We start from the raw sequence: 14,853 nt of genomic DNA, 5'->3' as shown, positions 1-14,853 counted from the left end.
AACGGTGTTCGAAGGTGTTCGACAAACAGTTCGGCGAACACACGGGTGTTCGACGAACCGAACCGAACTCGAACACTACGGAGGTGACTCAACACTAATCTTTACCAAAATCGTAGGTATTGTAGGAGAGGTATTTAAAGTTTTGGTATATACTACACCAATAGGGCTATGCTCACACTGAGGTTTTTTCAGTTCAAAAACCACACGTTTTCAAGCAGAAACAATTTCACTAAATGTTCAGTTTTTGGGGAGTTTTGGAGGAGTTTTTGCTCTCCTGAAGCAGTTTAAAGTGTTTTGGAAGAGATTTTTCCTGAAGATTTTTTTACAGCCTTTTGATTAGACGATGCCTCAATTTGGGGAGGTTTCTTTTAGGATCTGGTTCAAGGGGTATGTGCACATTGCATCTTTTAGATGCTGGAACACCCGCAGTTTTTGGTGCAAAAGTCGCTTCAGGAAAGCACTGGCGGTGTTTTCCAGAGGCGTCTTCTTTTTTATTGTCTTTTTCATTCATTGCGTCAACTTTGAAGCAAGCAAAAAAATAATGGAGCAGTCACTTCTATTAGCTTTCACGGTTTTCAAACCCTGAGGCGGCAAAAAGGAGTTACAAAAGACAGAACATGCGTACAAGTTGTTTTGACATTGCTGTGCATATGTTCATTTTTTAATGTTCATTGAGTACTTGTTCAGGCGGGTTCCAAGTCGAATTCGTCTGAAAAAAGACACTGTGTGCGCATACCCCGAAAAAGTCACTCAATCCAGAAATGAATTTGTAGCACCCTGAGGATTCGGCTGCTACAGGGGTATTACACCTCAAGCCAGAGGTGTGGTATTCTACTCCCGGGTAAGGATGGAGTGTGGAACTGAGCTCAGTAGGCTGCATGCACTACATACATCCCATTTCCGGGGGACAGACCAATGGTACTCCCACTAGAGAAATGTGCAGGTACGACAGCGTCTGTCCCTGGCTGGAGTGGGAGGGGGGTGGAACATCCCAGTAGTGTAGGGGCAGATAGGGGGAGCAGTCTGGGTAATGCTAGGAGCTCATTGGGTGCTGGTCACCTGAGCTCACACATAGAGGGAGTATATAAGGTGGGAACCATCTTAGAACAGGGTCTTTTGTAGAGGTTTGGTCCGACAAGCAGAGCAGCGCAGCCAGCTCCAAGGCCAAGAGAGTGAGAGAGAGGAGAAAAGAAGGACCCAGAGGGGGAGAAGAGGGAACTCTAAGAACCCAAAATCAGACCAGAGGGTGAAGAGTTGGCACAAGGGTACCGGATCCCAAGCTGGTGGAGGGCACTAATCCTTAGCCAGAGACCGGAGGTCGTGGGCAGGATCTGCCACGACCACCCACTAAATACACCCGGAAGGCAAACCAAGAATAGGGTCAGGGAACCCAGAGACAAGGGTTTTACCAACAAGAGGCCCGAGGGAGCCGGACTTAGGTGGATCCCTGGTGGGGAAGGCCAGAGAGAAGGACAAGTCAGAAAGGGAGCTCAGGAACACGCTCCAGAATCACCTGGGGGTTGGCCGAGTCCAGGACCTGGTGGACGCAGCACGGCCCGGGTGGTCACTCAAGGCCGGAGTGACCAACACAAAAGCAGTAAGTAAAAACCCTGAACTGCACAGCCCGACTCTGAGTTTCATTACCATCCTCACTGCACCTCCACAACCACCATCCTCTGCAACTGACCCCCTGAGGCTATACCCCTCCCGTTGGGGGTTATACTACCTGAGCTGCACACACACCACCAGCCTCAGCGGACCCTGCTGCAGCGGCGGCCGTAGTGACCGCAAATCAACGGGTGGCGTAGTCGACACTAAAGAACATCCAGTAACATCTGTAGGACTGCCACACACTGAGCTTGACACCCTGGGCACGGACCGGGTCACCGCCACTCGGAGACTACAACCCCCATCTGAGCCGGCTCCGGGTATCCCCCAAACAACACTGGCCCAGGGGGCGCGTCAACTTTGGCGTAGTCGGCAGGATTACGTGCCCGCAACAACCGGGTACTGCGTGCCTGAAGAAAAATTCACCGTTACCTCAAAAAGAAGTCTCCCGCCGGTTCCGGAGGGTCCCCACCAACGGACCCCATCACAGGTCGTTTCCCGCCGGTTGTCCGCCATTTGCAGCTTTTTCCCGCCATCCATGGAGTTTCCCGCCACTGGGAGATGATTCCCGCCATTTCCAAAGATTTCCCGCCTTGGAAGAGCGGACGCCATTATGGGCGTGCCAGAGGGTGGCAAGAGGCCACCTCCCATCGTGGGCCAGGTCGAAGAATGGCGCCAAAAGCGGAAACCGCCCCCACCAACAGAGACTGTGATGCTGGAAGTGTCCATCAGTGTAAGAGAACTGCCCCTGGAACTGACAATCACAAAGTTGCCCCGGGACCACCCTCAATGTGGGCGGAGACAGAACAAGAGAACAAAGATGGGTGTCGCCTGGAGCAGTCTGGAGAGAGCGCACCCGGAGACAAGAAGTCTGGAGAGGAGTCCAGAGAAAGCCTACCCGGAGATGGAGGGAGAGTCAGGCAGCACCGACCCAGTGGTCAGGAGCCTGCTACAAGCCACAACCCCACTAGGCCTAGTGGAGGTCCTGGTACAGCTCCCCCGAGACCGGGAGTGTGCACAGACTGCGCTGGAGGGCCTCGCACGGAGGATGGCCCGGGTGCAGCGAGAGACGTTGGCGGAGTGGAGCCGAGAGATGGCCCAGCGGACCGAAACCCGTCAGCGGAGCACGCCACCCGAGATGAGGAGACAGACCGCCTCTGAGGATGGTGCAGGAGGACTCAAGGCCGGAGACGGCGCCGAGAAGGGAGCTGAACGAATGGAGGCAGGTAAAGGGGACGTCTCTACCCCGAGCCGGGAAACCGCGTGCCTGCCCCAGCTCCCCGTCGCAGAGCCCGAAATTCCCCCTGCCGTGCCCGTCGCTGCATCGTCACCGCCGCAGACTAGGCCTCAACCGGAAACCGCGGCCGCGACCCCTGTGACGTCACGCGCTTCGACCCTGAGCGCGGCAAAGCAGGAAATACCATCAGCTTGGTCGCAAGGCCTAGTACACCCGGGCGCCGCCATTGCAACAGCGCCCCCTACCTCCGTGGAGCCACCAGCCTGGTCGCAGGGCCGAGTAACCACGGGCGCCGCCGTTCTTACGGTGCCCTTTTCCTTTAGCGTGCCCCAAGCCTGGTCGCAAGGCCTGGTCAACCCGGGCGCCGCTACCACCACAGCGCCCATAACACCCAAAGTACCGCACCTGGGTGAGGACCTGTTCGCCCAGCATACGTGCCCGGATGGGCAGCCCTTCATATGGCCCCAGGAGTACTACCAACTGGAACTCCAAAGGGCGAGGCCCCTGTGTGAGCCCCTGATTCCGGCTCCGAAGCCCGTCAGGAGGACCCAGCCCCCGCTAGAGGAGGCACAGTTTGAGTGGGACCCCACCGGAGGAGACCTCATGGGGTTCACTCAGGAGACTCGGGCGGCCGCAGCGGAGCGTGCAGAGTGCTGCCGCCAGCAGCTCGAGGTCTTCAAGAAGGAGCGGAGAGAGAGGCGGGTCCGGGAACAGCAAGCACAGATAAGGAGCGCGGAGCAGAAGAGCCGGACCAGGAGGAACCCCCGTGCAGCTCATGGTCCCCGTACCACCGGGACTGTGATTAAATTCAACCTGCAGCATGGGTGGGGCTTCATAAGAGACCATCATACCCCCGGCGACGTCTTTGTCACCCGCAGAGACGTAGAAAGCCATCTGCCGGAGGGACACAGAGGTCGTGACCTGTATGTAGGGGACGAGGTCACCTTCACCCAGCACAAGTGTGCCAAAGGACCCTACGCCCTCCATGTACATCGCCTGACGGAGGAGGAGCTGCGGTGTGAGGAGGAGCAGGAGGATGCCGTCGTTAAAGTACGGTAAAGAGACTGTAAATAGTTACCCATCGGGGTACAGTGAACTGTTGCTGCTTTAAATATGTCCCCGTTGGGACAAGAGTGAACTGTTAACCCGTGTGTCCCTATTCCCATTACCTGGCCGAGGACTGAGAGCGGCCATATTCCCCCTGTATATAGTTGCGCTTTCTAAGGCGCCCTCTACAGGTTTTATAGGAAAACCGTGTTTCTAAAGGAGACTGTCGCACTTTTCCCGGTCACAAGTTGCACCGTGGCCGGAGGAGCAAGAGTGTTTACAAGGATGTTATTTATGAAAAGTTTTATATGAAAAGTTTTATTGCTGATAATATATGTGATGTTTTATATGTTTATGTTTATGAAAAAAAAAAAAAAATTGTATGTTTTGGATGTTTTTTATATCTTACAGCCCGAGGACGTGCTGTGATTTACCAGGGGGGAATGTAGCACCCTGAGGATTCGGCTGCTACAGGGGTATTACACCTCAAGCCAGAGGTGTGGTATTCCACTCCCGGGTAAGGATGGAGTGTGGAACTGAGCTCAGTAGGCTGCATGCACTACATACATCCCATTTCCGGGGGACAGACCAATGGTACTCCCACTAGAGAAATGTGCAGGTACGACAGCGTCTGTCCCTGGCTGGAGTGGGAGGGGGGTGGAACATTCCAGTAGTGTAGGGGCAGATAGGGGGAGCAGTCTGGGTAATGCTAGGAGCTCATTGGGTGCTGGTCACCTGAGCTCACACATAGAGGGAGTATATAAGGTGGGAACCATCTTAGAACAGGGTCTTTTGTAGAGGTTTGGTCCGACAAGCAGAGCAGCTCAGCCAGCTCCAAGGCCAAGAGAGTGAGAGAGAGGAGAAAAGAAGGACCCAGAGGGGGAGAAGAGGGAACTCCAAGAACCCAAATTTAGACCAGAGGGTGAAGAGTTGGCACAAGGGTACCGGATCCCAAGCTGGTGGAGGGCACTAATCCTTAGCCAGAGACCGGAGGTCGTGGGCAGGATCTGCCACGACCACCCACTAAATCCACCCGGAAGGCAAACCAAGAATAGGGTCAGGGAACCCAGAGACAAGGGTTTTACCAACAAGAGGCCCGAGGGAGCCGGACTTAGGTGGATCCCTGGTGGGGAAGGCCAGAGAGAAGGACAAGTCAGAAAGGGAGCTCAGGAACACGCTCCAGAATCACCTGGGGGTTGGCCGAGTCCAGGACCTGGTGGACGCAGCACGGCCCGGGTGGTCACTCAAGGCCGGAGTGACCAACACAAAAGCAGTAAGTAAAAACCCTGAACTGCACAGCCCGACTCTGAGTTTCATTACCATCCTCACTGCACCTCCACAACCACCATCCTCTGCAACTGACCCCCTGAGGCTATACCCCTCCCGTTGGGGGTTATACTACCTGAGCTGCACACACACCACCAGCCTCAGCGGACCCTGCTGCAGCGGCGGCCGTAGTGACCGCAAATCAACGGATGGCGTAGTCGACACTAAAGAACATCCAGTAACATCTGTAGGACTGCCACACACTGAGCTTGACACCCTGGGCACGGACCGGGTCACCGCCACTCGGAGACTACAACCCCCATCTGAGCCGGCTCCGGGTATCCCCCAAACAACACTGGCCCAGGGGGCGCGTCAAATTCATCTGCACTATTGACCAATATGTGCTAAACTCGGCAGGGCCTCGCACCAGGTCCAAAAGCAATAAGGAAATTTCAGGAAAGCCAAGGCACCAAAATAACAGGTTCTTTATAAAAAAAAAAAAAGAAAAAAAAATCTTCTTTATTAAAAAAACATCACAGGAAGACACAGCAGGCAACATTTCAACCATAATTGGCCTTCTTCAAGCCAAGAGAAAATTCATACAGCTCAAAAAAAATGACATGCACTTTCTTATTTTCTCCAAAGAGATTTTTTTAAAACACTTTCCTTGAATAAAAAAGTATTCCAAAAACTCCTCATATGGATAGCAAAATGGACTTGCCATAGAAATAAATTAGAAGAGCTTTCCCAAAGATTTTAAAACACTTTTTGAGGCAGATTTGTGATATTTTCCGCTCCAAACACTCCTGATAAAAAAACTACAAGAAGGCCAAGTTCATACATTGCTTTCTGATGACTTTTTTTAGGAGCAGATTTGTTCCAAAATTGTCCTCCATGACTGCTTCAAAAACTCTGGCTGTAGGATTTCAGCCATATATGTTTGACTCTGAAACGCTGCAGTGTTTTATATAAAAATATTCTTTAAAAACTGCTGGGGACCAAGCCACCACTAGACGAAAAGACCAGTCCCCACTGGCTTCTCCCCACCTGCTACCAATGACTCACAGGTGTCTTATACATGCACACAGCGAAAGAGAGACCCATCATTTAAGGGGAGTGGACAGAGAGAAGACACCCGCCTGTCTGACAAGTCACCCATGCGGTTTGGTCCCCCATGACTTTTAAAAGTATATTTTTCACTGAAACGCAGCAGCATGGATCAGGTAGCATGTATCCACTGTCAGGTTCCCTTTAACATTTCATTTATAGAATAGTATAAAAGTTTTAAAAATATTTTATAACTTTTTTTGTTATAAACCCCATATAATACCATAAAAAAATGTACCCTCAAGGTCAAAATACTGTAAGGGGAAAAGGAAACGATCACGGAATTTTGGTTCTTCTGGGTCTTAATGACAATTTCTTGCTAAAGTCCAGAAAATGCAGTATATTTTTACTTATGTATGTATATATGTTTTTCAGTTATTAATTTGTTTGCAATGCCATACTCAATTCCAGTAAATGCTAGCTAGAAGTTTTGTAAAGTTTTATTAGCATCTCCTCCCCACCTATTAATCTGCTGGCCAAGCTACTTTTAGTAATTGCCTCCTAGTTCAAGAAAAGAATTGTATTAAAGCCACAGATTATAAATTAGATTGATACAATCTGCCTACATCAGTATTTTATTTGCATATTCCCTTGTGGAGCCAAGAACTGCAAATGAAAGGAGCGCTCTCACCAATATCTGAGACAGTAAAGGTAAACAGCTATTTCCATCTCTCTGGCTGCAAGGCAAAAAAGCAATAAAACAGAAATTGCAAATGATTCACTAAACAACCTAAAGTCAAATGGTAACTTAAAATACAATTACCTGAAATAATATTCCCATTTGTTAATGTTGTTTTTAAGTAAATACAAAACGGGTACACATAGTTCTGGCTTTTATTAAGGAATATTTCAGGTTTTTAATTATTTGTAAATGCAGCATCTCACATACAAAACTAGTTACATTGCAGGGATATTTCTACTAGTTGGTCAAATAAAGGTTACTTACTTGTCATAAAGATTTGTCAAGGTGATCCCAACTGATTGCTACAACTCAGGAGCAGAAGTAATGAAGATGGGCTCAAAAAAAAAAGTCTATGTACTGTATCTACAGCCCACACCACTGATTGGCTGCTTTCTGTGTACACTGTATATTGACAGAAAGCTGTGGTTGGACCAGGAGGCACCAGACAACTAGTCCTGTAGTGATAATCTTCTGCTGATAAAACACTGATTTTATTGAAATAAAAACACAGCCTAGTAGGTAACAAATCACTGGAATAAGTATCTCAGCCCCTACGTCAAGCAGCTTCCAGATTACATAACTAAAATCTGCTGACAGATTCCCTTAAAGAGAACAAGTGCCATATATGCACTATATGGTGTGTGGTCCTGGGCTTTAAAGGGAATCTGTCACCCCCCTGGGCGATATCAGACCACTACTATGGCTATACAGGTGATAGAAAAGTAAATCTATACTTACCTGTATGACCAGTGGTCTGATTCCAGAGAAATCTTCTTTTACAAAGTTTCTTCTCCAGAGGCTTGGCATCCGGGGGACGCCAAGCAAACCCCTCCTATCTGCTTATTATGGAGCAAAATCCCCGCCTCTGGGCTAAATTATCATCTCCCCCCTCCGCGGCACGTCACAGGGCCCTGTGACTGCCCTGTGACGTGCCCTGCCCTTTGCTTCTTTTCTACAGAGGTAAAGTTGCCCCTACTAGAATTATACAATTTGGACCAGTGAGCCAATCATGGTCCGAACTGTCAATCTTTAGGAGATCACTGCCCCTCCGACAACCAGGGAGCTGGGAGGCAGAAGAGCGGTGCACTCCTGAAGACAGAAAATTAGAACAATCCTTTAAAATAAAATGAAGTATGATAATTAAAGATGAAAACATTCTTGCTCCTAGGGGTAATGAAAATGACATCAAATTGCTAATTTTGGTGCTTATAAAATTGTTTTGCCTTCACAAAGTGATAGCTAATATTATAAAATTATAAGGAAGGACGTCAGTGTACAGAGATCCCAAAGTTAGTGTATTTACTCACATGGTATGGTCCAGGAGGGGCCTGTGACTTTCTTCTCCTGGATGAAAGGTCATTCCTTGACCTACACTCCACTGAAAGTCAGTGTTTCGACGAAAGGAAGTTGTCCGAGGCTGGAACCACTTACATAAAGTCCCGTTTTCGAAGTTACAGTACTCTGAAACTAAGAGATTATGGAGTTCTCAGTTAATGTTGTGGTTTCATACTAAGAGTTTAGAGAACAAATATGTCTGATGCAGGGTTAATTATTTGATACTTAAATTGTAACTAAACTTTTAGAACTTTTCTTATGCATTGGAGGCCCTCATAACACCCTACAAGTAACAATGCAATGACATGACAAAAATCTGCATAACTAATCATATGCTAAATAGTTGCAAGTCAAATTTATGTATGAAATAGCCAAGATGATTGTCTATAAAATCATGGTAGTCTCACAGTCAAAGCAATAGTGAATGATGAGATATGGAGCCTGAAAATCAAAAGTTCAAAATATTACGCTTTTGCTCATTACTGTACATCCCTCACCTCTTTTATGCACATGTAACATACCTTCATATTACTCTTCTGCAATCTCTGCACTCTGGCCAAACAGAAATAAGTCAGTTGCTAGTGGAACTTGTTCTAGAACTTGCTATTTATAAATATTCTGTTACTAAACACACTCTCTCACTTGTGGCCTTCTCCTTAACTACAATACTCCTTACTCTTTCAGAAGGTGCTCGAAAATCTCCATGCCTGTGACGCGCCCCTGGGCCTGTGTCGCGCTGCGCTGCGCATGCGGGAGCTTACCCGGAGCCGGATCTGTGGAGGGTTGTAGTCTCGTGGCGGTGACCCGGTCCGTGCCCAGGGAGTCAAACTAGACGGCAGTCCATTAGTAGTAAATGGTTGATGACTACGCCACCCGTTGAGTGCAGCCAGGGGGCTGCTGCTGCAGGGCAGACCGCTGAGGCCGATGGTGGGATTGTGCAGCGTGATAGTATAACCCCCAACGGGAGGGGTATGGCCTCAGGGCAGCCGACGTGGATGATGGGGGTAGCAGGAACCACTCAGAGACGGTACGGTGTAGTTCAGGGTCTTTACTGGTAACAACAAAAGACCCTCCCGGAGTACTTGCTAGCGGATGGGGCCTGGTCAGTCCTTGAGCAGATGGGATCTCCCCTGGCCAGGCGTAGTTGTAGGCCTCCCAAACTGACTGTACTCTTCTGGCTACCTTGCTAGGAGCTGATGTAAGTAGCCCACGTCCCTGAGTGTACCGTGTGGTGCTCACCCGTATGGTCGGTGACTCGGGGCCTTCTAATGGCTTCCGCTCCACGATGGCGGTGCTGGTCCCACGCGTGTGACCGTGCCTTCGGGCTTCTGGGCCAGAGGACCTGAAATCCCCTGCCTGACGGATTCTGCTGCTGGGCAGGAATTAGTCCCCACAGCCTCGGACTCCGGGTCCGGTAAAAAGTCTTCTTAGTCAGGGCGAACTCTGCAGCTGCCAGCCCCTGACTCCTTGTAACTGCTGTTTCTTCCTATGCTGTCTCTACTTCTTCTCTTCTTCTACTCACTCACCCTGCCTCAGCCCCAGGTTTATATAGGGGAAGTTCTTCCCCTCCCAAGACTGGGCAGGAGGTGTGGCATGCACAGGATCCCTGACTAAAGGACCTCCCACCTGCTCTCAGACATAACATTACGTTACTGTGGCAACCAGACCCCTGGGGTGTCACATTCCCCCCTAGTAAAATTTAGTACTCCGGGACTAAACACATTTAGAAAACATAACAAGGCAAAACATTAATAATACAATAAGAAAACACATAAAGATGGTTACGGCGTGTCCGCAACCGGGTGCAGTCTCTGAAGAAAGCAAGGTGTCCATTTCACCAACACAGGGAGACGTAACCAGGTAGGGGTCTGTTCTACCCCGAGTCCTTGACAGTCTTTAGTCCATCCTGGGTTACGCTCCAACTATATACAAGGATTCCCGGTAAATCCACCAAGGATTTCTAAAAACAACTAGAAATACAAAATTACACACAAGCAACTATAGACAGGTAAACATTATAAAATAGCTTAAACATTTAGATCCTCCAACGTGCGGGTAACTGGCCTCTAGTGGCCCTAGTGGACCTACGGAGCTGACTGTCTGGCCCTGAACTACAGGGTGTAGGAGCTGTCAAGGGTAAACTGGGCAGCTGTCTACCGGCTCTTTGTCTCACTAGGGGTACGGCAGGCTCACTATAAGCAGAGGGTTGATTCTCCTGTTCTACTTGTGTGGAGTCTTCTGCCTCCTGGACCGGCTGTTCTTCCAGCTCTACCCGTTGCTCCGTAGGTTCTTGGGATGATGGTTGGAGGAAGGTGAGTACGGGTACCACAACTGCACCATTGACTTGAGTCCAAGACCGAGGGAAGTCCCCGAGCACGGTACTAACCATATCTTCCCTTTCTCCCACGGGTCGATGGTCTTCTTGTTCCTCTTCAGGGTTCCTCAGTTGTTCGGGACACTTCTTCAGGTGGTCCCGGGATACAATGGCTGTGGTTTCCCCTCCGTCTTTACTGATGGTACAGACCTTCGGGTTCTCGTGGCTTGAGGGCAGTACGGTGTACGGGTCCTTCTCCCACTGGTCATCCAACTTGTGGAGCCGTCTTTTCCTCTTCAAGACCTGCTCTCCGGGTACCAGGGGAACAGCGGGAGCATACTGGTTGTAAGTCTTCTCTTGTCTTTCCCTAGCCTGACAGAGACTTCGCTCCACGCTCTCCTGTACTCTCCGGTACTGCTGCTGCCTCTCTGTGTCCCAGTCTGTTTCTGGTGAAGTGTCCTCAGGTGTCAGGACTCCCATTTCCAGGTCAACAGGTAACTTACCAGGTCTCGCCCTCATTAGGTAAGCCGGGGTACAGTTGGTGGAACCTACCGGGATGTGGTTGTATAGGTCCACCAGATCGGGCAACTTCTCAGGCCACAGACTGCGTTCGTCCAGGGGCAATGTTTTTAGAAGATCCATTACCACCTGGTTCATTTTTTCACAAAGTCCATTAGTTTGCGGATGGTAGGGTGTCGTCCTTATCTTCCGGCAGCCATACAGATTGCAGAATTCCTGGAAGACCTCCGCTTCAAAGGCAGGTCCCTGGTCCGTCAGCACTTGGTCCGGGTACCCGTGTGGACGGCAGAAGTGCTGCTGGAAGGCCCTAGCTGCTGTTTGAGCCGTTAAGTCCTTGACGGGGACGACAACCAAGAACCGGGAGTAATGATCCACGATGGTTAACGCGTAGACGTAGCCACTTCTGCTTGGGGTCAGTTTTACATGATCCAAGGCTACCAGTTCCAACGGTTGCCGGGTGACGATGGACTGCAGGGGAGTCTTCTGGCTGGCCCGGTCCTTCCTTCTCAGATTGCACGGGCCACAGTCTCTGCACCACTTCTCGATGGTTCCCCTCATGCCTACCCAGTGGAACCGCTCGCGCAGCAGGAACTCCAGCTTTTTCCACCCGAAGTGTCCAGCTCCGTCGTGGTATGCCTCCATCACCATGGCTGCGTCTCTTCGGGGCACCACTACTTGCCAGAGTAGTTCATGCGTCCGGGAGTTGACCATTCTGCGGCACAACTTCCCCTTGTAAAGGAATAGTCGACTCTTCTCCGCCCATAGTTGTTTGGCTTCCTCCGGAGCGTCTGGTTCAAGGCGAGCCTCCGGCCGAGTCAGCATCTCCTTCACCAGTCGGACGGCAGGGTCGCTGTCTTGCGTTTCCGCCCAGTTGTAGTGGGGTAAGGGGTTCAACGTAGCAGCCTGCTTACCCCTTACCCGGTGGGAATACTGGATAGTCCCATGATGGTGGAACGCAGGGAGTTCAACTTCTTCCAGTCCCTCCGGATCTTCTCCTTCGTCCGGCAGGTTGGGCATCCTGGACAGGGCGTCCGCGTTAGTATTGGAGCGTCCTGCCCGGTATTTGATTGTGAACTCGTAGTTGGACAGACGGGCCATCCACCTCTGCTCCAGGGCACCGAGTCTTGCCGTGTCCAGGTGTGTCAACGGGTTGTTATCCGTGTATACGGTGAACCGGGAAGAAGCGAGGTAATGCCTAAAGCGCTCGGTGACTGCCCATACCACGGCCAGGAACTCTAGCTTAAATGAGCTGTAATTTTCGGGGTTCCTTTCGGTGGGTCGCAGTTTTCGGCTGGCATAGGAGATTACTCGTTCTTTCCCCTGCTGAATCTGGGACAGTACGGCTCCTAGCCCGATGTTACTGGCGTCGGTGTAGAGGATGAAGGGCTGGCTATAGTCCGGGTACGCCAAGATTTCATCCCCCGTGAGGGCCATCTTCAGCTGGCGGAAGGACTCTTCTTCTAGCTTTTCCCATTTGAAGGGCGGCTTCTGGTTCTTGGCCTTCCGGGACTGGCCTATCAGGAGGTCCTGCATAGGTGCTGCCTTTTTGGTGAAACCGGGAATAAACCTTCGGTAGTAGCCTACCAACCCTAGGAACTGCCGCACTTCTTTTACGCTTGAGGGGCTTGGCCATCCCTTAATTGCGGTGATCTTATCGGGGTCGGGAGCCACTCCGTCAGCGCTCACCACGTGTCCCAGGTATTGCACCTTTGGTTTCAGGAGGTGACACTTGGAGGGTTTCACCTTTAGGCCGTAACTCGCCAGAGCTTCGAACACCTCCGCCAGGTGTTTCAGGTGGTCCTCATAAGTTTTGGAGTATACGATGACATCGTCCAGGTACAACAGGACCGTCTCGAAGTTTCTGTGGCCCAGACAGCACTCCATTAATCGTTGGAAGGTTCCTGGGGCGTTGCAGAGTCCGAACGGCATGCAGGTGAACTCGCTAAGTCCCATCGGGGTGGTGAATGCGGTCTTCTCCCGGTCCGCCTCTGCTACAGGAACCTGCCAGTACCCGCTAGTGAGATCCAAGGTAGAGAAGAAGTTAGCAGATCTTAAAGCAGCCAATGACTCCTCTATCCTTGGTAAGGGGTACGCATCCTTGTGTGTGATACGGTTGATTTTCCGGTAATCTACACACATCCTCATGGTGTTGTCTTTCTTTTTGACTAAAACTAGTGGGGCTGCCCAGGGGCTACAGCTATCCCGGATTACCCCAGCCTCCTTCATGTCTCTAAGCATCCCCTTGGCGTGTTGGTAATGTGCAGGGGGTACGGGTCGATACCTCTCTTTTATGGGAGGATGATCTCCCGTGGGGATGCGGTGTTCTACCCCCTTGACTCGCCCGAAGTCTAACGGGTGTTTACTAAACACTCTCTCATACTCTTGAACCACCCGATAGACTCCTTGTTTCTGATGTGAGGGAGTGGAGTCAGTACCCAGATGTAGTTGCTGACACCAGTCCTCCATGTCTTTCTTAGAGCCGTTACCTTCCTCCGGGTGAGATGGAGGCAAGGGTTCCACAGATTGTATAGAATTTTGATTAGTGGTATATAATTTGGCTAGCGTGGCATACCGGGGCAGGTACACTTCCCTCTCCCCGATATTTATTATGCGAACGGGCACCCTCCCATGGCGTACATTGACCACCCCCCGTGCTGTCAAAATGGTGGGCCTACTGTCTGAGTAAACTGGTTCTACCATTGCCTGGTAATCTCTACCTCTCAGACCAATAGCTGCCCGGCACCAAATCATCATTTCACTTTTTGGGGGCATGGCAATAGGAAAAGGGTCACACATTCTTACGCTACCAATCTCACCGCCGGAGAGTTCCACTTGTTGCCGTTGCATCAGTGCCCGGATCTCTTTCTGGAGCACCCGCTGCTCGCCGGAGCTGGCGTTCTTGGCAACCTGCTGTAAAAGGAAAATCACCTCTGCAAGACAATTTTCAATTACGTTAGTTCCTAGAGTTATTTTTGGGTGACTCTCATGTTTATCAATATCTACAATGATCAGTCCCTGTGCGGCCAGTTCGACTCTACCGATTTTGAGGGTCACCTCTTTAAATCCGATCTGTGGCACGGGCTGGCCATTGCTGGCGATGATACTCAAGTCGTCGTCAGGGTAGCGGGTAATATCCGAGTCATTCCAGTACTGCTTGAAGAGCACGTACGGGATGGTGGTGACCTGTGACCCGGTATCCAGTAGGGCACTCATGGGAATGCCATCCAGTACCACAGGCAAGACTGGACGTCCTCCCACATATCTGTCGCGCCAGTTCGATGGGCCTGGTGATCTTTTTCCTGGGGGTTGGCCCTCTACCCCAGGTTGTGCCCGTTTAAAGAACAGTACCTTTCCATATGTCCGGGTTGATTGCAGCGGCGGCAGATGGGTCGTCCGTCCTCGCTGTATCGGTCACTGGGTCTTCCTCTGGCCGGTGGGGTCCTCCTTGGTCGACGCCACGGGATGTCCTCCGGTCCGGATGCCAGCTGGATCTTCCCTGGGGTGGAAACCTGTAAAGACTGCACAGTTCGGGTTAGCGCAGCAACGCTCTTAACTAGCTCTTGGACCTGATGGTGTAGGTCTGGAGCCGGGTCATTGTCCAAAGCCTGCGCATGAGCTCCCACAGGCCCTGTCGACAAGGGCGCCGCCTCCTGGTGGTAAGTGATAGCTGGGCGCCTGTGGGTCACAACGCCACCCGGTGCTGGTTCTCGGAGCACCCGGATAGCTCTATCCTTGAAC

General features: G+C 50.9%; 1 protein-coding gene across 1 annotated transcript in view; it reads right to left on the bottom strand.

The window, feature by feature from the left end:
* MALRD1 (MAM and LDL receptor class A domain containing 1) overlaps positions 1 to 14,853 on the bottom strand; it is a 900,174-nt gene that overhangs the window by 427,469 nt on the left and 457,852 nt on the right. Inside the window, exon 21 of the mRNA XM_073677476.1 lies at positions 8,255 to 8,414. Within this exon, the coding sequence (XP_073533577.1) occupies positions 8,255 to 8,414 (160 nt within the window). The remainder of the gene's footprint in view (positions 1 to 8,254; positions 8,415 to 14,853) is intronic.

Source organism: Phyllobates terribilis, unplaced genomic scaffold (genome assembly GCF_046119375.1).
Source record: "Phyllobates terribilis strain yellow unplaced genomic scaffold, ASM4611937v1 Scaffold_4__5_contigs__length_816908805, whole genome shotgun sequence".
Lineage (NCBI taxonomy): Eukaryota > Metazoa > Chordata > Amphibia > Anura > Dendrobatidae > Phyllobates > Phyllobates terribilis.
Note: the sequence above shows the minus strand (reverse complement) of the source record. Positions and strands in the feature narration are given on the sequence as shown.